This window comes from Babylonia areolata, chromosome 15 (genome assembly GCF_041734735.1).
Source record: "Babylonia areolata isolate BAREFJ2019XMU chromosome 15, ASM4173473v1, whole genome shotgun sequence".
Taxonomy (NCBI): Eukaryota; Metazoa; Mollusca; class Gastropoda; order Neogastropoda; family Buccinidae; genus Babylonia; species Babylonia areolata.
In genome coordinates this window covers 28,436,698-28,457,259 of record NC_134890.1, presented here as the reverse complement: position 1 = coordinate 28,457,259, position 20,562 = coordinate 28,436,698, and the positions used below count along the sequence as shown (strand labels likewise).

General features: G+C 42.5%; 1 protein-coding gene across 8 annotated transcripts in view; it reads left to right on the top strand.

Annotated features, from left to right (window-relative positions):
- Window positions 1–20,562, top strand: part of LOC143290528 (gamma-glutamylaminecyclotransferase-like) — a 50,212-nt gene that overhangs the window by 3,674 nt on the left and 25,976 nt on the right. For 4 of the 8 annotated variants that reach the window (XM_076600044.1, XM_076600045.1, XM_076600043.1 and 1 more), the window contains exon 1: window positions 4,288–4,450. The exons of 1 other annotated variant lie outside the window; for it this stretch is intronic. In XM_076600044.1, the coding sequence (XP_076456159.1) occupies window positions 4,402–4,450 (49 nt within the window). In that variant the 5' untranslated portion in view covers window positions 4,288–4,401. Of the gene's footprint in view, window positions 1–3,389; window positions 3,584–4,287; window positions 4,451–13,694; window positions 13,817–20,323; window positions 20,358–20,562 lie in introns of those variants that run through there. 3 more of the 8 variants (XM_076600047.1, XM_076600049.1, XM_076600050.1) reach the window with 3 other exon arrangements.

Genomic DNA, 20,562 nt, shown 5'->3' with positions numbered 1-20,562 from the left:
ATTTTCCATCCCAATCTTCTTGGTTTACTTTCCGCGATTTCTGAACCATCATTGAGTTGCTTTCTTTCCACATATGCAGAGAGAGAGAGAGGGGTGTGTATGTGTGTGTGTGTGGGTGGTGGGAGAGGGGCAGGAAAAAGGACTCGGGCTAAATGCAGAGTATTAAGCAATGACAGCGAAAGGCAATTACCAAACGGGTTGTTAAGTGGAGTGATGGCCTAGAGGTAACGCGTCCACCAAGGAAGCGAGAGAATCTGAGCGCGCTGGTTCGAACCACAGCTCAGCCGCCGATATTTTCTCCCCCTCCATTAGACCTTGATTGGTGGTCTGGATGCTAGTCATTCGGATGAGACGATAAACCGAGGTCCCGTGTGCAACATGCTCTTAGCGCATGTAAAAGAACCCACGGCAACAGAAGGGTTGTTCCTGGCAAAATTCTGTAGAAAAATCCACTTCGATAGGAAAAACAATTAAAACTGCACGCAGGGAAAAAAAAAAAAAAATGGGTGGCGCTGTAGTGTAGTGACGCGATCTCCCTGGGGACAGCAGCCCGAATTTCACACAGAGAAATTTGTTGTGATAAAAAGAAATACAAAAATACAAATTTTCATTGGGCGCTGCATGGCTCGTTGCAGAACCACTGCACACTCACGTCTCTGTACTGTGGACTGACGCAGAAGATTCTTTTTGGGGCTGTTAGTTAAAGTCTCGCGTTTTTGGTTTGTTTTCGTTTTGTTGTTGTTGTTTTTAGAAAAAAAAAAGCCTCAAAGTTGGAAATCGCTAGCTGGAGAGAGAGAGAGAGAGAGAGAGAGAGAGAGAGAGAGAGAGAGAGAGAGAGAACATTAACATAAAAATAAGTCATGCAATTAATGTTTGAGAACATCAACTCGCTCATTACTATGTCGTTTGTATGGCCAGCGCGGCTTTTTATTACTCGTGCTGGGCCATTTATCACTCAAAGGTCCATTTGTTACTCGGTGGAAGGAGTCGGGTACAGATTGACACTAGCTAGCTAGGGGCATGGGGTAGAGGGGTGGGGTGGGGGACAAACTTTGAAAAGGATGGCCTATCCGGCAGTTTCTTGAGTGCTCACTTCGCCTCGTACATCTTTCCTGACCGAGACTTAAGTTGAGGGTCCCAAAGAAATTTATCGGTTAGTTCATTGGATAGTCCTTGGTTAGTGCGTGAGAGAGAATTTATTTGTGACAGTCAAGAGGAAGAAGGAGGGGGGGGGGGAGCAATCGTAAGAAGAGACGTTTCAATCATCATGTATTTGTGGAAGCCTCGCACGTTTGTTAGTGATCATACGTATTTATCGGTTATGTTGTCTTTGTATTAACACTGGTCAGGCATCTGCTTGGCAGATGTGGTGTAGCGTATATGGATTTGTCCGAACGCAGTGACGCCTCCTTGAGCTACTGAAACTGAAACTGCTATTAACATATCAATTTTGGTGGTGGTGGTGGTGGTGTTGCTGCTGCCGTTGTTGTTGTTGACGTCCACCTACGTTCAGTAGCTTTGCTCAGCTGTTACACACTCTTATCTCCAGGTCTCGCAAGAAGCTCTTTCTAATTTCTGCCTACCTTAAAGGGTTCTCAAGGCAATGGCAGAAGCAGCAGAAAAGATTTCCGGCTGGATCTGGTCGAGGAGGAAAGAAAGTAAACTTCATAAGCTTTAAATTTTCCCTACTCAAACAAGGTGTACAATGGCTCAGTGCTTAAAACATCTGCCAGATAGGTGACTCAGTCATGAAGTGACGACCACCCTGGAGGTGCAGGTTCTAACCTGCTGAGGACCAGGGGAAAAAAAGAAGAAAAAAGCGGCAATACATGGGCATCCTGGAGTCATTAAAGTGTAAGGAGTTAAGGGCCGAAACACTTGACTGAGGGGGACTTCTTCTCTGAAGACCTTGTACTGTCCAGCTCTCCCTAGAGTTTCATATCACATTCTCTGCTCTTTGTTCTTTGAAGTCCATAAACTTCGTTTCCACCAGGTCTGAACTGGACTGTTCACATACCGCTGACTCTATGGTCCCTCAGCTCTATATTCTATCAAATCTATGTCCCTTTAGTTCTGAGTTCTGTCGACTCTGTGGTCCCTCAGTTCTATACTGTCAGTTCTATGTTCCCTCAGTTCTGAGTTCTGTCGAATCTATGTTCCATGTGTTCTATATTCTATCAGTTCTCTGTTCCTTCAGTTCTGATTCATGTCAACTCTATGTTCCTTCATTTCTGAGTTCTGTTGAATATATATTCCCTTAGCTCTATATTGTACTAGCTCTATGTTCCCACAGTTATTAGTCAAGTTATGTTGACTCAATGTTCCCTCAGTTCTATATTTTATCAGCTCTATGTTCCCCCGGTTCTGAGTTATGTCGAATCTGTGTCCACTCAGCTGTATATTCTATCAAATCTATGTTCCGTCGGTTCTGAGTTCTGTTGACTGTACATTCCCTCAACTCTATATTCTGTCAGCTGTATGTTCCCTCAGTTCTGAGTTCTGTCGACTCTGTATATGCTCCCGCGTCAACTCTATATTTTATCACTGAGTTCTATGTTCCCTCAGTTTTTTTTAGTTCTGTCGACTCTATGTTCCCTAAGCTCTATATTCTATTAGATCTGTGTTTCCCCAGTTCTCAAGCTGAGCTCTGTCGATTCTATATTCTCACGGATCTGTATTCTGCCAGCTTCATGTTCACTCAGCTGTATTTTCTGTTGGCTGTATCAGTTTCCCTCAGCTCTGTCCCCCCACTACTCCCCAACCCCCACCCCCGGGCCCCAGCTGCCAATGTACTCTGTTGGTTCTATGTTCCTTAAGTTCTATATACTCTCATCTCTATGTCCCCCGGCTAAACTCTATATTATATTGGCTCTATGATCACTGATATCTACATTCTATTCCCCGGCTCTATATTCTCTCACTGTGTTATAGTTCTGTGTTCCCCAAGCTGTATAATCATTATACTCCTCGTTTTGAGTTCCCTTGTTTATCAGTCCTTACTGAGCAATATATTTCCCCCACTGAACATAACAGTCCACCAGTCCGTGTCAATGAGCTCTGCATTCCATGGTGCTAGTGGTTAGGGCCCGCGGTCAGAACGAAAGGTGCACATTTGTTGAGATTCTATACTGAGCTAAATTAAATCAAAATATATTATGTGGAGCCGAAGGGACGAACACTATTAAAAGATAAACTCTAGCACACCCACCCACCCACACACTCAAGAAAAGAGCTGGGGAGCTAAACAGCCAAGGGAGTGTTTATTCTGAATTTCACTGTACACTCCCCATCCATGGAGAATGTGGGTGGTCGTTGGAAGTAAGTGAAGGTGAGAGAGACAGAGAGGGAGGGAGGCGACAGGTTGACGGGTAGTTAGGTGTGGGAGAGGGAGCAGTGCGGTGGTGGGGGCACGTCTGTGTGGTGGAGGGATAGAAGCAGGTGGCGCCATAAAACGATCTGTCCCGTCAAGAGTGTGTGACGCTTTCTGTTACCCAGTCACAAGTCTATGCGCACAGCAGTGGTTCACAACGAACGTGTGAAGTTGTCATACACAAAGCAACTCGAAGCCGTTCAATACGGGAAGGTACGTAACATCAGTATATATCTGTATATCTATATATATATATCTATATTTTTTCTGTTAATTATTTTGGTCTTCAAATTCGTGTGCTAAACGTTTGACCGTCAAGTGTGTACGCGGCGTAAATGTATAAACCTCAGTTTTTTTTCCTGATCTTATATTTGACAAATATCTTATAATTTCATCGTTATTAGAAAAAAAATGACAGTTCTTTTTTTCGTTAACAAGTTTGATTGTTCGTTGTCTTTCTTTGCTCATTTTGTTATTTAAGTTTTTGATTTTGAATGTTTTGTCTTCAAAGTTGAACGGAATCTCGGTCTCTGCTGCTGTCTGTGTGTTTGTCCGTCTGCTTAACTCTCTCTTTCTCAGTGACTTTCATTCACGCACTGTATACTGTACAACACACACACACACACACACACACACACAGAACAAGGAAATACTAAGGACGACCGTCAAGTTGACTCGGCCGTTTCAGTGTGTGCACGCTGTTCAATAACTGCAAACATAAACACTAAAGATAGAGAGAGATATACTGACATATTAGTGTCTATGCTGCAAATTAACTACTGAAGTTGGATCAGTGATCTAGATACAGACGTGTGATATCAGCCGCCTGCCTTGACAGCAGTGACATAGATAACTGACGTACAACGCACTTAAAAAGCGTTTTGGATTGCGACTGGTTCAACTGACAGCGGGCAATTTGTGGCTGTTGTTGCACTGAGCATCCGACATCGTGCTTGAGCCTGTGGGCAGTTAACTCTACCCATGCTTGCTTGCTTGGTCCCTTAGCTCCGAGGGGAACCGTCGGCACCGCGATGCTGATTCGTGCACCAGCCTTCAGTTCTCCATTCTGGACGATCATGTGTGAGTGATTGTGTCTCAGCAAATGTCAGCCCTGTCCACTCTTCAATGTTGTCAGACCTTTGTTTCTCCCTTCGTCTGCCTCTTCTTCTGTTCCCCTCTACCGTTCCTTGGAGGATGATTTTGGCAAGTCCGTTTGACATTGTGGTATGACCATACCATTTCAGTTTCCGTTTATTCACGATGGTCAGTAGGTCGTCGTGTGGCCCTATATGTTGAGTGATGGTCTGGCGAACTTTCTCGTTGGTGATGTGTTCGGGATACGAGATGCCCAAGACCTTCCAATAGCATCTGATTTCCACAGCTTGGATTTTCTTCTGCAGTTCTGCTGTGAGAGTCCATGTCTCGCAAGCGTACTGAAATATGGAAAGTACCAATGCACACATGAGTCCGACCTTGTGCTTGACGGTCATTCTGCTGTCTTTCCATATGGGCTTCAGCGCCACAGCTGTTTGAGCAGCTCTTGCAATAATCTCTGGTTTGGAGCCCTGATAATTGATTATGGCATCCAGATATTTGAAATGCTGGGCAGTCTCAACTTTATGTCCGTGAACCATTATGTCCGCTGTGATTGTGTTGTTGCTATTGGACATTAGCTTGTCTTTTTTCAAAGTTTATCTCCATCCCGTATTTTGTTGAGGCTTCATCAAACTTTTTTTTCCCCAACCAAGGTGGTAAGTTCTTCTTCCCCACCTGCCAAGCCATCAATGTCACCTGCAAACATGTGGTTAGTAATGATCCTTCCTCCAGTGTGTATAGTGCCAGTGTGATATTCAAGGGCTCCATTCATTATTTCGTTAAAAAGGGTGGGAGAGAGTAAGTACCCCTGGCGGACCCTGTCTGAAGTGCGAAACCATCTCCCTAATTGAGAAAACTGGCTGTCGCGAGTGAGTCATAAATCCCACTTGCAACAGCTGAGTTTGATATAACACTATGTAAACACTGCACGCGTGCAGATGTTCTGTTGTTGAAACGGACAGCAGGGAAAATGTAGGCTACCAATGGAGAGAGTTACCACTCATTACTATAAATTGTAAATCATTTGTTCTCCTGCCGCCTCACTGTTTATTCATTCCAACACATAGGTTGTATACTGAATACGGTGGACTGCTGGAAACCAACAGTATAGACCACATACCTGGGCTGTAAATCGACGGGCACGTTGGCCAAGTGGTAACAACACTGGAGATTCAATACTTGGTCTTTGGTTCGAATTCCGGCTGCGTCTGGTGAGTTGAGGGTGGAGATTTTTCGAATCTTCCATGTCAACTTGTGACAAATGTACCCACATGCTAATACATGCAACCTCCTCCGTGCATATAAGCAAGCAGAACATCAAATATGCACGTTGTATATCCCATAATTCATATCAGTGTTCGGTGGGTTAAAGAAACAATGACATACCCAGCATGCTTCTCAGGACCAACGCCTCGACCACATCACCCTTGACGGAGAAAGACCACAGCCACGAACAACTTGATCTGAAGGGCAGATCGGCAATAGATCGAAGTATAACTCACCACTATTACCAGCATGCACATCTCTAAAAATGGAGTATGGCTGCCAGAATGCCAGCTGAGGTAAAAATTATTATACTGCACGTAGAAAAGCCCACACAGATACGAAAGTACTTGAGAGTTGCACCTCGCCAACGAAGGAGTAATGGATAAATAAATAGATGAATAAACGAATAAATAAATAAATGAATAAATAGATAATTGAATGAATAAAAGAAAAAAGAATTAAAACACAAACAAACAAACAAACAAACATGTACATAAGACATGATTACGTATTCGTTTATTTGGTGATGTGCAATATTGAGTGAATTAATCACAGCTCTGCATTTAAACCGAGCAGGAGATGCTGTTCAAATACTCTATCAACACTCAGTCATGGTGGAAAACTTTTCAATGAGAAATCGAGGATGTGAAGAGAACACGGGTGTGCGTGGGGCTGAAGAGGGGGGCTCTAATGGATGTACGCTCATCTAAATTATATAAAAATCGATGCACAGGCGAATAAAAGGTGTTTCACTGAACAGCCTGCAGTACCTTGTGAACATCTGCTGCCTAATTGTCGCGCTGTCATCATGGTTTGTTTTTCCCCAGCTCCTTTTTGTAGGCTACTCAGTTCAAAGAACACAAGCATCCCTTTTATGAATCGTTTTGAGTTAATTGTCATTAAATAAGCTGCTCTCGACAACACACCTTGCACGCCGGCGCGCCGCGCACACATTGACACACACTGACACACCGGCGTACACTGACACACGCACGCAGGCGTGTGCGCACACTGGGCACACACACATAGATGTATATAATTATATATATATGTGTGTGTATATATATCGGGGCGCAAGTCGTCAGGCAAATGCCTGGCGTGAACATCATGTCTTGACTTTCCGACATGGAGAAACTGAATTTTGTTTTGGTAGTTTCCGGCACGCACAAAATTGCGGTGTAGCCTGGTCGCTTTCTCAGATTTCTCCGTCATGTTCTGTGACGTCATTTTGAATGTGACGAAACTAATTGAAAAGAAATGCTAGAGAAGTACTCTAAATCAGATTTGTCAAAACCAGTGTGTCGTCAAAGTTTACTTGCGCGTGCATCGATGTCTTGAAAACTTATGGGCCTCGCTCTCTGGCGATTTAGCGATGAAAGGTGCGTTCATAAAACCGCATATTTTATGACAGCATAATATCAGTACAGTCATCTTGACGAAAAATTACAAGAATACTGAGTCCCAGACCTGACAATCCTTCCTTTCTCGTCTTGGGGAAATTTATAGTCACTCACGGTTGCCTGGGGAAAAAAAACCCAAAAAACGCTCCCACAGTGACGCGCGCGCACACACATACATGCACACACCATCCACACACTTACACTGACAGGCACACACACACACACACACGCGCGCGCGCGCGAATACGCCCAGAGCAGAAAGGTTTTTTACCAGCAAGCTAGAAAGCCGCATGTCGTGCATATCAGTGAAAATACTAGGCCCATATTCTGGTGAAGTTTTCCAGAACTTTCATCATTGTACTTGAGATGCGTTTATTTATTGATGATAATGATATAGCAGTGTTTATATGGCGCAGATTCCCCGTATACTGGGATCTTAGCGCAGTACAAAAACAATAGTAAACTGTGGCATACAACAGCAAATGAAGAAAAAAGAAAAAAAAGAAAAGATAACTACATATTGCAAATTCAATATGAACTATCACGACCAAAAATCATGAAATATGCCCTACCCCCCACCGCTCCCTCTACACACACACGACACTGAACACACACACACACACACACACGTACGCACGCTCAAAGAACACACACGCAATGAACACACACACACACACACACATTACATTAATACTTCAATATGAATACAAAAAGTAAGGGGGGGGGGGGGGAGGATGGAGGGTCCGGGCGTATGGGGAACAGAGAGAGTGAGAGAGGGTGGTGTGGAGGGGAGGGGTTGAGACAGACAGACTGGACGCTTATTCTTCGTCATATCCATAAACCATGATGAACAGGTAGGTTTTTGGACTTCGTTTTGAAAGAGGACTGAGTTGGTGAATGACGAGGATGCAGACTCTGACGTGAAATGATGAATAACAGTGGTTGAGATAATAAAGTATCTTGTATCCTGGTTGTGAGTTTTGTCTGCCATTTGATCGAAGGCCTGCTTTTTTTTCTTGCTTTTTTCTTCCACTTCTTCTTCTTTTTTTAAATACACTTTCAGTACTGTTTTCATCCCAAAGAAATGTTTTACGATAGAAATTCACCGGCCTTTTTATGTATGCAGTTTACTGTCTCGTACAAAGAGAAACGGTTATTTCTAACGTTGGTTTGGTTGGGGTGTTTTTTTTTCCTCGATACATGTAAAGTTGTTTAAGTGAGTAGTCCGCTGTCTTCTTTTGGTCCTCTGTTTTGAATTGCTGTATCGTTTGCTGTTGTTCACTAACAGGAATACCTTTCAGTTTGTGTGTGTGTGTGTGTGTGTGTGTGTGTGTGTGTGTGTGGCTAATTTAGCATTTACATTTTTTAATTGTGATCCGTGCTCGAACTCGCGACACAAACGCTAATTACAGCAATCAGCAAACCGTTAACCAACATTTCGACGTTTCAATTCACCGAATTGTATTTTGTTTCAGTTTTCAGCGGTTGCGACGATACATACTAATCAGATGTGTTCCGATTATGGCTTTGTCATGTGAACGCAAACACTGCGACCCGACAATCGGATGTCTGTCCTCCCATTACTCACTGATCCTGTCTCTGTGTCTCCATGTGTCTGTCTCTCTGTGTGCCTGTCTTAGCGTCACCACAAGCGTCTGTCTCTGTGTTTGTCTCTCTGTGTGTCTGTCTCTGTGTGTTTCTATCTCTGTCTCTCTTTGTCTGTCTGTCTGTCTCTCTCCGTCTCTCTGGCTGTCTCTCTCTCTCTCGTGTGCATGTCTCTGTTTCTCTGTCTCTGTGTGTCTGTCTGTGTCCTTGTCTCTCTCTGCCTGTCTCCGTGTGTTTCCGTCTCCGTCTTTGTCTGTCTCTTTCTCTCTCTCTAGTTTGGCTGTCTCTCTGTCTGTCTGTCAGTCAGTCTCTAGTGTGCAGAGCCAGACAAACCACGCCATCATTCATTAACAGCCATGTCAGTTTTGACGTCATGCACATCAGTCATTGAGAGGCTCGTTCCGGGGTCAGGGAGTGTCCCAGGCTGCGTTTCTCTCCCTTGTCTCTTCTGTGTCCCCCACTCCCTCCCCACTGGCCCCACCTTCTCTTCCTCCTCTTCCTCCCTCCCACCTGCCCTTCGGTCTCATCCTTCTATCTCCCCGCTTCCCTCTGCTGCCTTGCACCTGCGTCAATAGACAAATGAAAGAAAGGACCACATCAATAACCTGTTGGGTGTTTTTTTTCCCCTTCTTCTCCTGGACAACCGGTGCACCCCATGAATTTTTTTTTTTTTTTTAATTCCCCACGAGGATTGTTTCCTGGAGTAAAATTATTATTATTCAAGGATTTTACTGTGAGAAAAGGTGTGTTCTCAAGGCCTACGCCACCGATGCATGCGCACACCCATACCACCACAACCTACAACCTACCCACTCACATAGACGCTCGCACATTACCCTGAATCGACGTTCTGTGTGTGTGTGTGTGTGTGTGTGTGTGTGTGTCCGCAGTAAACTTTAACAAATTCATATTATCATGAAACACTTTGACAATATGGATTAAGCACAGAGAGGGCAATACCGGATTAACTGTGACTCCTCACGAACTTTAGTGGTACAATGTAGTTTTGGGCATTCCCAAATAATTCAATGGGGGGTCATTTTGGAGCAGTACTACGAGCTCCAAAATAACTCCCTTTGACTCAGTCTGTTTAGGACAAAGGATGGAGTAATTCCACTTCTGACCCAAAGTTACCCCCACAGGTTTTGTCTTGATTTCTTGTACGGCGTATATAGTTTGGCGTTCCAATGGGAAGAAGAAAGTGTTAGAGTTGATATGGCGGGACGTAGTGTGCAGTACATACACACACACACACACACACACACATATATATATATACATATATATAAAGTGCCCTGAAGTAACTTTAAGAGCTGAAGTGTTTCTGGGCTGACTCCAGTGGTGCGAAAACAGGCACTTCAGTATACCTTTCAAATGGGATTCACGTGACACTTATTCGACAAATATATTGCTGACTAACAGCATAAAAAAACAACGTACAAACGTATGTATGTGTGTGTGTGGAGGGGGGGGGGCGAGGGAAAGAAATATGTTTTGTGATATTTGGTCACCTTAATTTTTTCTTCTTCTTCTTTTTTTTTGTCTGATGCGCTTGCTTCACCACTATTTTGCATTATTTCCTTTGCGTTCAAAATCTGATAGCTGAGCTTAAGGGCATAAAATAGAAACCTCGCAAAATGAAGAATACTCTGTAGACTGAGTGAAAACGGTACTCGCCGGGGGTCATTTCCAGGCTCTACACCGGTTGTTGCATCCGTTGTCACCAGCTGCGATGGCTGAGGTGTCACGTGGGGGGGTAAACAAAAGTTGACGCCACATGATCAAAGAAGGCTGTCACATGATGGTGTTGATAAATAGGGGCAGTGATGAATGGGGTGTGTTATCCGGTATATACGTCAATCAACCGCTGTCAAGCCGAGGGCGAACGTCCCACAGTTGAATTCCACCCGGGGCCGGAAGACTAAAAGCACAAAGTGTGGACAATGTAACACTGGCCGGGGGTCCGTCTGAGTTGACCTCAGTGACAGACGATCAACAGGTCTTGGTACTCAGTCACAGACGACTGATGATGATGGTGACACGGAGACTGACCGGCCAAGCTTTAAGCGCTTTACAAAAACGGGGTCATTTGCACTACTTATTTATCATCATTGTTGTCTTATTTATTTATTTATTTTATTATTATTATTATTACCTTTTTATTTATTTATTAATGTACGCTTATAGTTGACTTCATCAAATTTTTGCGCCTTATACATATCATTATTATTAGTAGTAGTTCTTTTTTTCATGTAGGCTTAGTTATCTATTATTTATTCACCTTTTTTTTTTCCTCAAGGCCTGACTAAGCGCGTTGGGTTACGTTGCTGGTCAGGCATCTGTTTGGCAGATGTGGTGTTGCGTATATGGATTTGTCCGAACGCAGTGACGCCTCCTTGAGCTACTGATACTGAAACTTGCACGACTACAGGCTGCCTACCAGGCAAAGCCGACTGACGGCTGCCACATCAGTAATTCGGCGCACATCATTCCGTGTCTCCAGTGTCATTCAGTTACACAGATTCAATTAGACGATAGAAATAAGTAAGTATGAGTAAGTATAAAGGGAACACAATGAACTTTACGGCCGTAAAAGAAATGAATAACTGAGTAAATGAACTGACTATGACTGATAAACAATTACATATACGTAGACATAAATAGATAGATATGTTTTTGTAGCATTCGTTTGCATGCACCGACTGATATGCATATAGTCCGACTTTTCCTTTTCTTCTTCTCATTTACTTGTTTTGCCGGTTTCAACGAAAACTTATTTCTGTTCGTTTCTATTGTTCATTTTAAAAATTCTGACAGATTTATTTATTTAATGATTTATCCATTTCATGCAGTTTTTCCATCAACTGAAGGCTTCACTCAGTAAGCGCGTCAGGTTACGCTAATCAGTGGTCAGGCATTTGCTAAACAGATGTGGTGTATTGATTTTCCGAAAGCAGTCTTCTTCTTCTTCTGCGTTCGTGGGCTGCAACTCCCACGTTCACTCGTATGCACACGAGTGGGCTTTTACGTGTATGACCGTTTTTACCCCGCCATGTAGGCAGCCATACTCCGTTTTCGGGTGTGTGCATGCTGGGTATGTTCTTGTTTCCATAACCCACCGACCGCTGACATGGATTACAGGATCTTTAACCGGTGCGTATTTGATCTTCTGCTTGTATATACACACGAAGGGGGTTCAGGCACTAGCAGGTCTGCACATATGTTGACCTGGGAGATCGTAAAAATCTCCACCCTTTACCCACCAGGCGCCATCACCGTGATTCGAACCCGGGACCCTTAGATTGACAGTCCAACGCTTTAACCACTCGGCTATTGCGCCCGTCAATCGTCAACCGAAAGCAGTGACGCCTCCAGTCCTTAACTGAGTTGAGAAACCGTGGCTGAACTGAACCGGCTGTTATAGATTGCGCGTGCTTACACACACACACACACACACACGTTTACATCCCAGCAAAACAGGTACTGAAATGACACGCCCACATCACTGAGAAATTTGTTTTCGACACGGCTGTATATGTCTACGATGACCCACACGCGCACTTCAAGGTCACGGTGATGGCAAGGTCCGAGCGAATGGTGCAGCAGCTGTATGGGCTTTCCTCGCTTGAAAATAACGTTTAATATTTGACCGCTGAAGCCCGTTTACGTCAAGAATGTGCACGTAAGCGCCCCCAGGATGACTAGATGGTCCTCGTCGGTCCCCGGACGGACGAATCACACGTCTCAGACGCCACTTCTGGCGATATAGGTTTTATTCCAAAAAAAAATCATTTCTCAGTATTGCACGGTTGGTGTTTTCAGTAAAACAGTATCAGTATCAGTACTAGTAGCTCAAGGAGGCGTCACTGCGTTCGGTCAAATCCATACACGTTACGTGAATACATCTGCCAAGCAGATGCCTGACCAGCAGCGCTAACCCGGCAACGCGCTTAGTCAGGCCTCGAGAACTGAAAAACAAGAACAACAATAACATATATAAAAAAAACAAAAAAACCCAATAAAGATACTACTACTACTACTATTAATAATTATAAGGCGCAAAATCTTGAAGTCAAATCTAAGCAAGCAAACAAGCGCACACCCCGTCTGACACACACACACACGGCACACACACACAAACAAATACAAAAAAACAAAAAAACAACAACAAAAAACAATGATGATAAATAAGCAAATAAATGTAAAACATGCAGACACACATTCACACACACACACACACACACATGCATAACAGATATGCAACAAACATGCACTTTCACGGATATGAAAGCACAATTAAATACACATAAACGTACATGAGCACCAACACACTCACACACACACACACTGACACACACATAATTATTACCCTGCACACCCCTCCCCCATCCTCCACGCACTCATTTCTAGACTACATATCGCAGCTTCCACGGCACCGGCACACACCCTCGTACGCCCCCCCCCCCGCACCCCACCCCCCCTCCGCACCCCTCTCCCCCCCCCACACTTGTACAAGCACACACACATACGCCCATATCCCCCACCCCCTCAGTACCCCACGCACATATATACAAATATATATATGCACACCCGCACGTTCCAATATTCCGTTGCTCCCACAGTGTAGACATGCATACACACACATACCTCATCCTCTACACACACACACACATGCACGCACGTGTACCGGCAGAGCTCTCCTGACACATGTGTACACTTGCACCCTCGTGCACGTGAACAGACTGTAGGCAACAGTGAAATTTTGTTCTTTTTGTCAAGGGTTCGGGTGCCATTCACGCATGGGTGGAGCATTGATCTTAACGGGATGTAAACACATATGTCTCAGTGGGGTGGAGTGAGAAAAATTGCTCACCCATTCACAAAAACATCAATGAGCGCGCAAATAATGAGGGCACAAAATGAGGTCATTGCTAAGGGACGCTACTCAGTTCAATCAAATCAATATCTTGACAGTGTTGATACACATTTTGAGAGTGATGAGTGTCACCAAGGTCAGATCCTTGGACGAAGCAACACAACTTTCAACAAAGGCAAAACAAACGAAGCGAAAACGATATCGGTTCGTATTATACAAACTGTACGTCATGTTGTATGCGGCTATGCGACGTTTTGAATTTACACAATCATGGGCGCTAAAACTGTTGCTTGTGGCATCTATGGTGAAAGAAGACAAATACTGAAATAGATATGCAGTGATTTTGGCCGGGACTCGATAAGGGATGCTAGTTCAAATCGCTGTATCTTGTTTTATGCCTCCGAAACTTGGAGTAGGTGGCGGCAGTGAAAATTTAGATATTCATTACAATGACTGAAATGTGATTTTTGGCAAACAACATGACAATATAAGAAAAACAAAAAAAGAGTAAGTGAATATCTTGATTGGTTCTGAAGATATTCCATTTTAAAGATGTGACGGTGCGTACATGCTGTTAGTACTTAATATTTTTACATTTTCACAGTCATACTGTACTGTTCATGAGGGTACTGTAATGAAAACTCATATACTTCTAAAAACCATATGATAATAGCATATTGCACAAGAAAAAAATAACACTTCAGCAGCAAAGAAATTGGAAAATATGCCTGTCAAAGTAGGGGGAAATACAAAATCAAGACATGTCAATCTGCACAGAATAGCAACTTTGAAGGTCTACAGCACTGAAAAGAATAGACAGTTGCATTTCATAATAAAATATCTTGCAGAATACATCACAAAAAGTGCACTGAATTTTTTTCAGGCAGGATAATCAACTGAATTTTAAGTATCAGAGTCTCAAACTTTGAAAAATCTTCAATTTTATCAGCGGAAAAAAGACTGTTTATTGGGGTAGCATGCTGCAAAGATGAATATTTCAGTAACTGTCACAAGTATGACCAGGAAATTTTGTGTGTGTATTAAGTGAAATGTCAGCTTTCAAAATAAATTAAAATCAACCTTAAAACTTCCATCTAAAGTTGGCAGAAAAGGAATGATACCTGATTTTCTCATAAATAAGGGTGCACGTTGTGGATGAGACTTCTTCAAAATGTTTGTTTTTGAAAAAATATTGAAGTTACAGCCACAATAAGTTACCAGTGGTCTTGGCTGATCAGCTTCTGCAAAATTACTGCAAATTTTTAAACAAATGCAACTTTAGAGCATTATACAGAATGAGTAGGTTGATGGGGCATTCCACGACAAAGGTTCCCAGGAGGGAGCAAATATTACTTAAGTTGCTAGCAAAAATGACAGATATATGAATCTGTTTTCTTTCAGCTCTCTAGCTTTTTCTTCCATCCATGAACCCAGTCATGCATTTCATTGTAGAAGAACCACAATAAATAAGAAATAAAAGGTGGATGATGCATCTTTATTTCTTCACAAAATGGCATTCGATTCACTAGAGAGAAAATGCACACCAAAAAATCTCTTTTTTGGCACTCACAGGTTTCCTGGCATCAGCAATAACATGCTGCTCGCTACCTGAGCTGTTCGTACTGGCCTTTTTGGATCATTGAATAGGTTTTGCATGCCCTGCCATGAGCAGCCCTTTCTGCAACATGTTAGATACACTCACTCCATGCAGCAGGGACTTGGTCCCCGGAGGAGCGCCTATGCCACATCAATGTTCTGGAACTGGAGGCAGTTCGCAGGGCTCTCCAGCACTTCATAGCGGAGGCCAAAGGCAAGACCATTCGCTTGTTCACGGACAACACAACAGTCGCTTGTTACGTGAACAAAGGGGGCGGAGCGCACTCGGCAGACCTCTCTCTGCGGACCGAGGCTCTCCTCCGTTGGTGCCACAGCAGGTTTAAAACATACAACCAAAAACAGAGCTCTCAGTTTAATATATGTTTGGGATTTTGTCAATTTCGGTGTGTTTTGAGTGGGAGGAAAACACTGTGATAACAGAATTATAAAATGGCATACTAACAGATAAGTATTCATTCAACAGCAACACAAAATTCACTGCACTGAACTATTTGGCTGCATTTACCTTTCACACAATAACTCAAATTGCAGCAACAACTTATGCTTTGACAACTGAGGCTGAAGTTTTGGGGGTCTGTCCTTTCCAGTTGCTGACAAGAGCTTTGCCATCTACATGTACTGTTCAACTTATGTGTCTTTGTTGCATGCGATTATTTACTCAAATATTTCGACTTCAGGGCACTACATTTCATGATTGAGATGAATGTATTACTAAATGTCTTAGGTATATATGATTACTAAATATTGAATATTTTATTGTTAATATGCACATCATACTTAGTATCTTATTCTTTGAGATTTATTTTGTGTACTCACCTTTATTTGTGTGTGTATGTGAGAATGCATGTCTTAGATATATATATATATATATATATCAAAGTGAATATTTCATTCACAATATGTGCATGGTATTTTGCATTTTATCATTTCATGAATTATCCCTTTGTTTCCTGTTTCACGCAGTCTAGATGCACAGCATATCATGGGTTACATGAACACACACTCACACACACACACACACACACATTATACTCTTAATTGCTGGATCCCAGATATTATATAGTTTGACTGAACCTGATGTGCAGCTTAGGCTATGGTATTATTGTACTGATTTTCTTTTTACCAATTTTAGTTTGTTAAAAATTGGTGTTAATTTTTTTAAGAAACAGGATGTTGACTGCACTGTTCAAATTAACCATATATCTCTTCACATTAGACTTTTTTCATACTCAGACATACATACATAGTGACATACTCACAAGCATACATGTGCAAATGCAAACTTGCTCTCTCTCTCTCTCTCACTCACACAAACACACCTACTCCACTGATAGGAAAGAAATGGGGAAGGGGATGACTGGAGGGAGGAGGTGGTGGGTTATATCACTGTCAGCAGTCAGTGGTCAGTGATTTGGCTCAGTGCCAAGTTTGCCACAACCATTGACAACCCCCTCCCCTCTCCTTACCATTGGTGGGAGATACTCAGACAAGTGAGGGGAATGATTATACAACTCTCAGCAAATTATTAAAGTGAAGTTTGCAGAAGAGAGAGGCGGAGGTGGAGGAGGGGGGAGCAGGGGGTTAGTATGAATTGGTGTTCTTGTTCTTTTTGGAATGTGAGAGCATATTATCTATCTGTCTGTATATATTAATATAAAGTTTCACAGCTATCGAAGCGGAATGCAACTAGAATATCAGACGTTTGTGTGATGTTGAATGAAATGCTCATTTTATGGAAAAAGAAACCACATTACAATTTTTTACTCACGAGTCTGTAGCAGACGACGCTAATGCTGTCCCGAGCACTTCCGGTTTTAGACCCAGGTAATATTTTGCTTACTAAAGCAAAAATCAATCAAATATTAGTAATTGGAATTCATGGGCTCCGTTTTAACATGTCCATTTTTCATTCTGTATCAATAGTTTTTGTGTGTTTTACTCAGAAAAAAATAAATCGTGTTCCGATTGAAACACGGTGTCACGTTACGAAAACACTGATGAAATAGATCCAAGCTGCTCAGTTACTTACATCGATCAAAATCCTGATTCAAAAAATTTCAGCTCATATTGTGCATGAAAGTGCTAAAGACATTCGTGGTAATGTTCAACTTTAGAATACTAAACTCAGGGGGGCTGTTTAGACGAAAAACAAAGGGTGTCTTAGGCTCACCTCGATGCGCTAAGTTGAATGGAACCCTCAGCTAAGCTGTACGACCACTACTTTCCCATGAAACTGCGACAATTTTATACACAGTAAGCTCAGCCGATCACAGCCAGAGCAACCACCTGCAAGCCATTTTGACTGCCGTTCACCCACAGCAGTCAAAATGGCGTGCAGGTGGGGAAGGAGTACTCAGCTTACTGTGTATTTGTCGCAGTTTCATGGGAAAGGAGTGGTCCTAGAGCTTAGCTGAGGGTTCCATTCAACTCAGCGCATCGAGGTGAGCCTAATACACCCTTTGTTTTTGTCTAAACAGCCCCCCCTGAGTTTAGTATTCTAAAGTTGAACATTACGACATTCGTTTTCAAAAATAATATAAAACTTACCGATGAAACTTAATTTTTTCCATAGAAACAATGCCATTTTTGTGTTAGATGAAGTGACGCTCTCCTGTGTCGAATGTTGATTGGGCCGACGTAACTGACGAAGAGGGGTACCTGCTTTTGAATCGCTTGAGCAAAGTGCTCATGGATCAAAAATCTTAGTTTCGGATACCATTGAAATCAGCAGAAAATGCTCTTTACCGCTCATACAGTATCACGTAGGGTCAGATTTCTTTTTCGAACTGCGCGGGGCGTTGAAAGATAAACGAAAAATTCCCGTAACTTTGCGCTCAGATCTAACTACCCTACTTCGCCCAAGGCTTGGAAAAAAACACACGAAAGTTCTCCTTGAACTTCCGCCTTTCACGGCTCCCAGTTTTTCGAACAGTAGCCAATGAATGGAAAACAACGGATGCGATTTTTTCCACTATGTGGTTGAAACTAACTGTGTCGCGCTCAAAAAGACGCCGGCCGCCATTGAACAAGGATCGCTATTTCGCGTTACAGTACACTTCTTTTTCTTCCATCCGCGAACTCATTCACGCATTGCATAAAGCAAACACAATAAAAATTTAAAATATGGATGATAAATAATTATTTCAGTTGGATAGTTTTTCTCAGAATGAAATCAAATTTGAGAAAATGCACTTCAAAATTAGTCAATTTTAATTCTTAAAAAAAAGGATTTATTATTGACGGGCGCAATAGCCGAGTTGTTAAAGCGTTGGACTTTCAATCTGAGGGTCCCGGGTTCGAATCACGTTAACGGCGCCTGGTGGGTAAAGGGTGGAGATTTTTACGATCTCCCAGGTCAACATATGTGCAGACCTGCTAGTGCCTGAACCCCCTTCGTGTGTATAAGCACGCAGTAGATCAAATACGCACGTTAAAGATCCTGTAACCCATGTCAGTGGACGGTGGGTTATGGAGACACGAAAATACCCAGCATGCATGAACCACGACAGAGTCATCGGCAAGTCGATGTTGGTCGTGTAACGGAAAGAAGAAGAAGAAGAAGGGAAAGTATCCTTCCTTGGCTTGGACTGGATTTCAGACGAACCACTGCAGACGAACATGTAATATTTAGCCCAGCAGTGAAATCTGATGAGGTAACTGGGTATGAAAACTCGGTGACCCGTTGTTCAGAAATAGCTTGGCCCATAGACACTAGAATGAGAGATTAGTGACTATGCTTGGTCTAAGACGTTAAAACCATGTACCAGGGGCACTGCTGGTTAGTGATTCTTAGCTGGGCCAGTACCCTGCATGAACCCGGCAAGCCAGTCTTAAAGAACTCCAATGAAGCAGTATCCGTCAGGCAGAGTGGCCCATTTAAGTGTAGGTGGGTTATTCAACCAGGGGCGGGGTGGTGAATGGAGTTGAAAGAGATGGTGGAAGTGAGAAGAGGAATGGGGGTGGGGTGGGGTGAAGGAGGCACAGGGTTGGAACTTTTGATTAGTTTTGGAATTACAGGACTTTTTTTAATTTCTTTTTCGTGGACAATGTGAAGGATATTTTCCAAAGATAGAAAAAAAAGTCCAGTTCTGTTTAGGGCAAATGCCTCTGCAGGGAATGTGTGTGTGCGTGTGTGTGTGTGTGTGCTCTTTGGAAAAAAAAACAAACAAAACATGCCCTTGTGGTGGGAAAAGTAGGATGTGTACTTCTTATCAGGCTTTGATTATTTTTGTGTGTATGTGACTTTGTGAGTTATATTATTGATGCACTGGTGGTCTGTGTTATTACATCATTTACCAAAGCCAAAAGAGTAAAAGGTATAAGACAGACATTCATATACTGTTACTAATCAGACATGTTATGCTTTATTTAACAGCCATTTAATTTGATTAAGACTACACACACACACACACACACACACACACACACACACACATACATACACACATACATAAACGCACACATGCACATGTACACAAGCATAAACACAGGCACGCATGCACATACATGCATACACACAAATAAACACAGATACACACATATATATACTAACACATGCGCTCCACATACACAAAAATGCAATAATGCATGTGGAAAATTTTAACAGTGCACATGACATTTGAGGCAAAATTTTGAGGTGAGGTAACTGAACAAGCTTTCACACAAACTTATACACATGCCTTTTTACACACACACACACACACACACACACACACACACACACATCTCTCTCTCTCTGTAATGCTATGGTTCCTGCACTTTGTGTTTATTTCACATTTACTGCCAAGCCAGCCCTGAATGGCTGAAAAGATCTTTTCTCTCTTTACAGCTAGAAAAAAAAGAAAAAAAAGAAAAGAAAAAAGGCACAAGCATATAACATACACATGCACAGAATTATGCTAGCAAAATACAACCACACAGACAGGAATATTTTAACAGGGATATTGTCACACGAGTTCTAGGTGGGAGATAAGTAACCTTTACATTATTTTACCCTGGGATAAGGCTGAGTGGTTTTGAAGTGGGTTAAGGTGACAGCTTCAGATAGTGACACAGGCATGTTTTAAGTTAGGATTATGTTGTGAAGCCTTTTGGGACTGTGTTATTTTGCACTGTGTTGTGAAGCTTGGTATGATTGTGTTGTTTTGTGCTGTGTTTTGAAGCCTGTTAGGCTTGTGTTGTTTTGTACTGTGTTGTGAAACCTAGTAGGTCTGTGTTATTTTCCTCTGTATCGTGATGTTTGTTAGGACTTTGTTGATTTGATTTTGTTGCGAAGCCTGTTAGGACTGTATTTTTTTGTTTTTTTTTTTTGCTGTGTTGTGAAGCATGGTAGG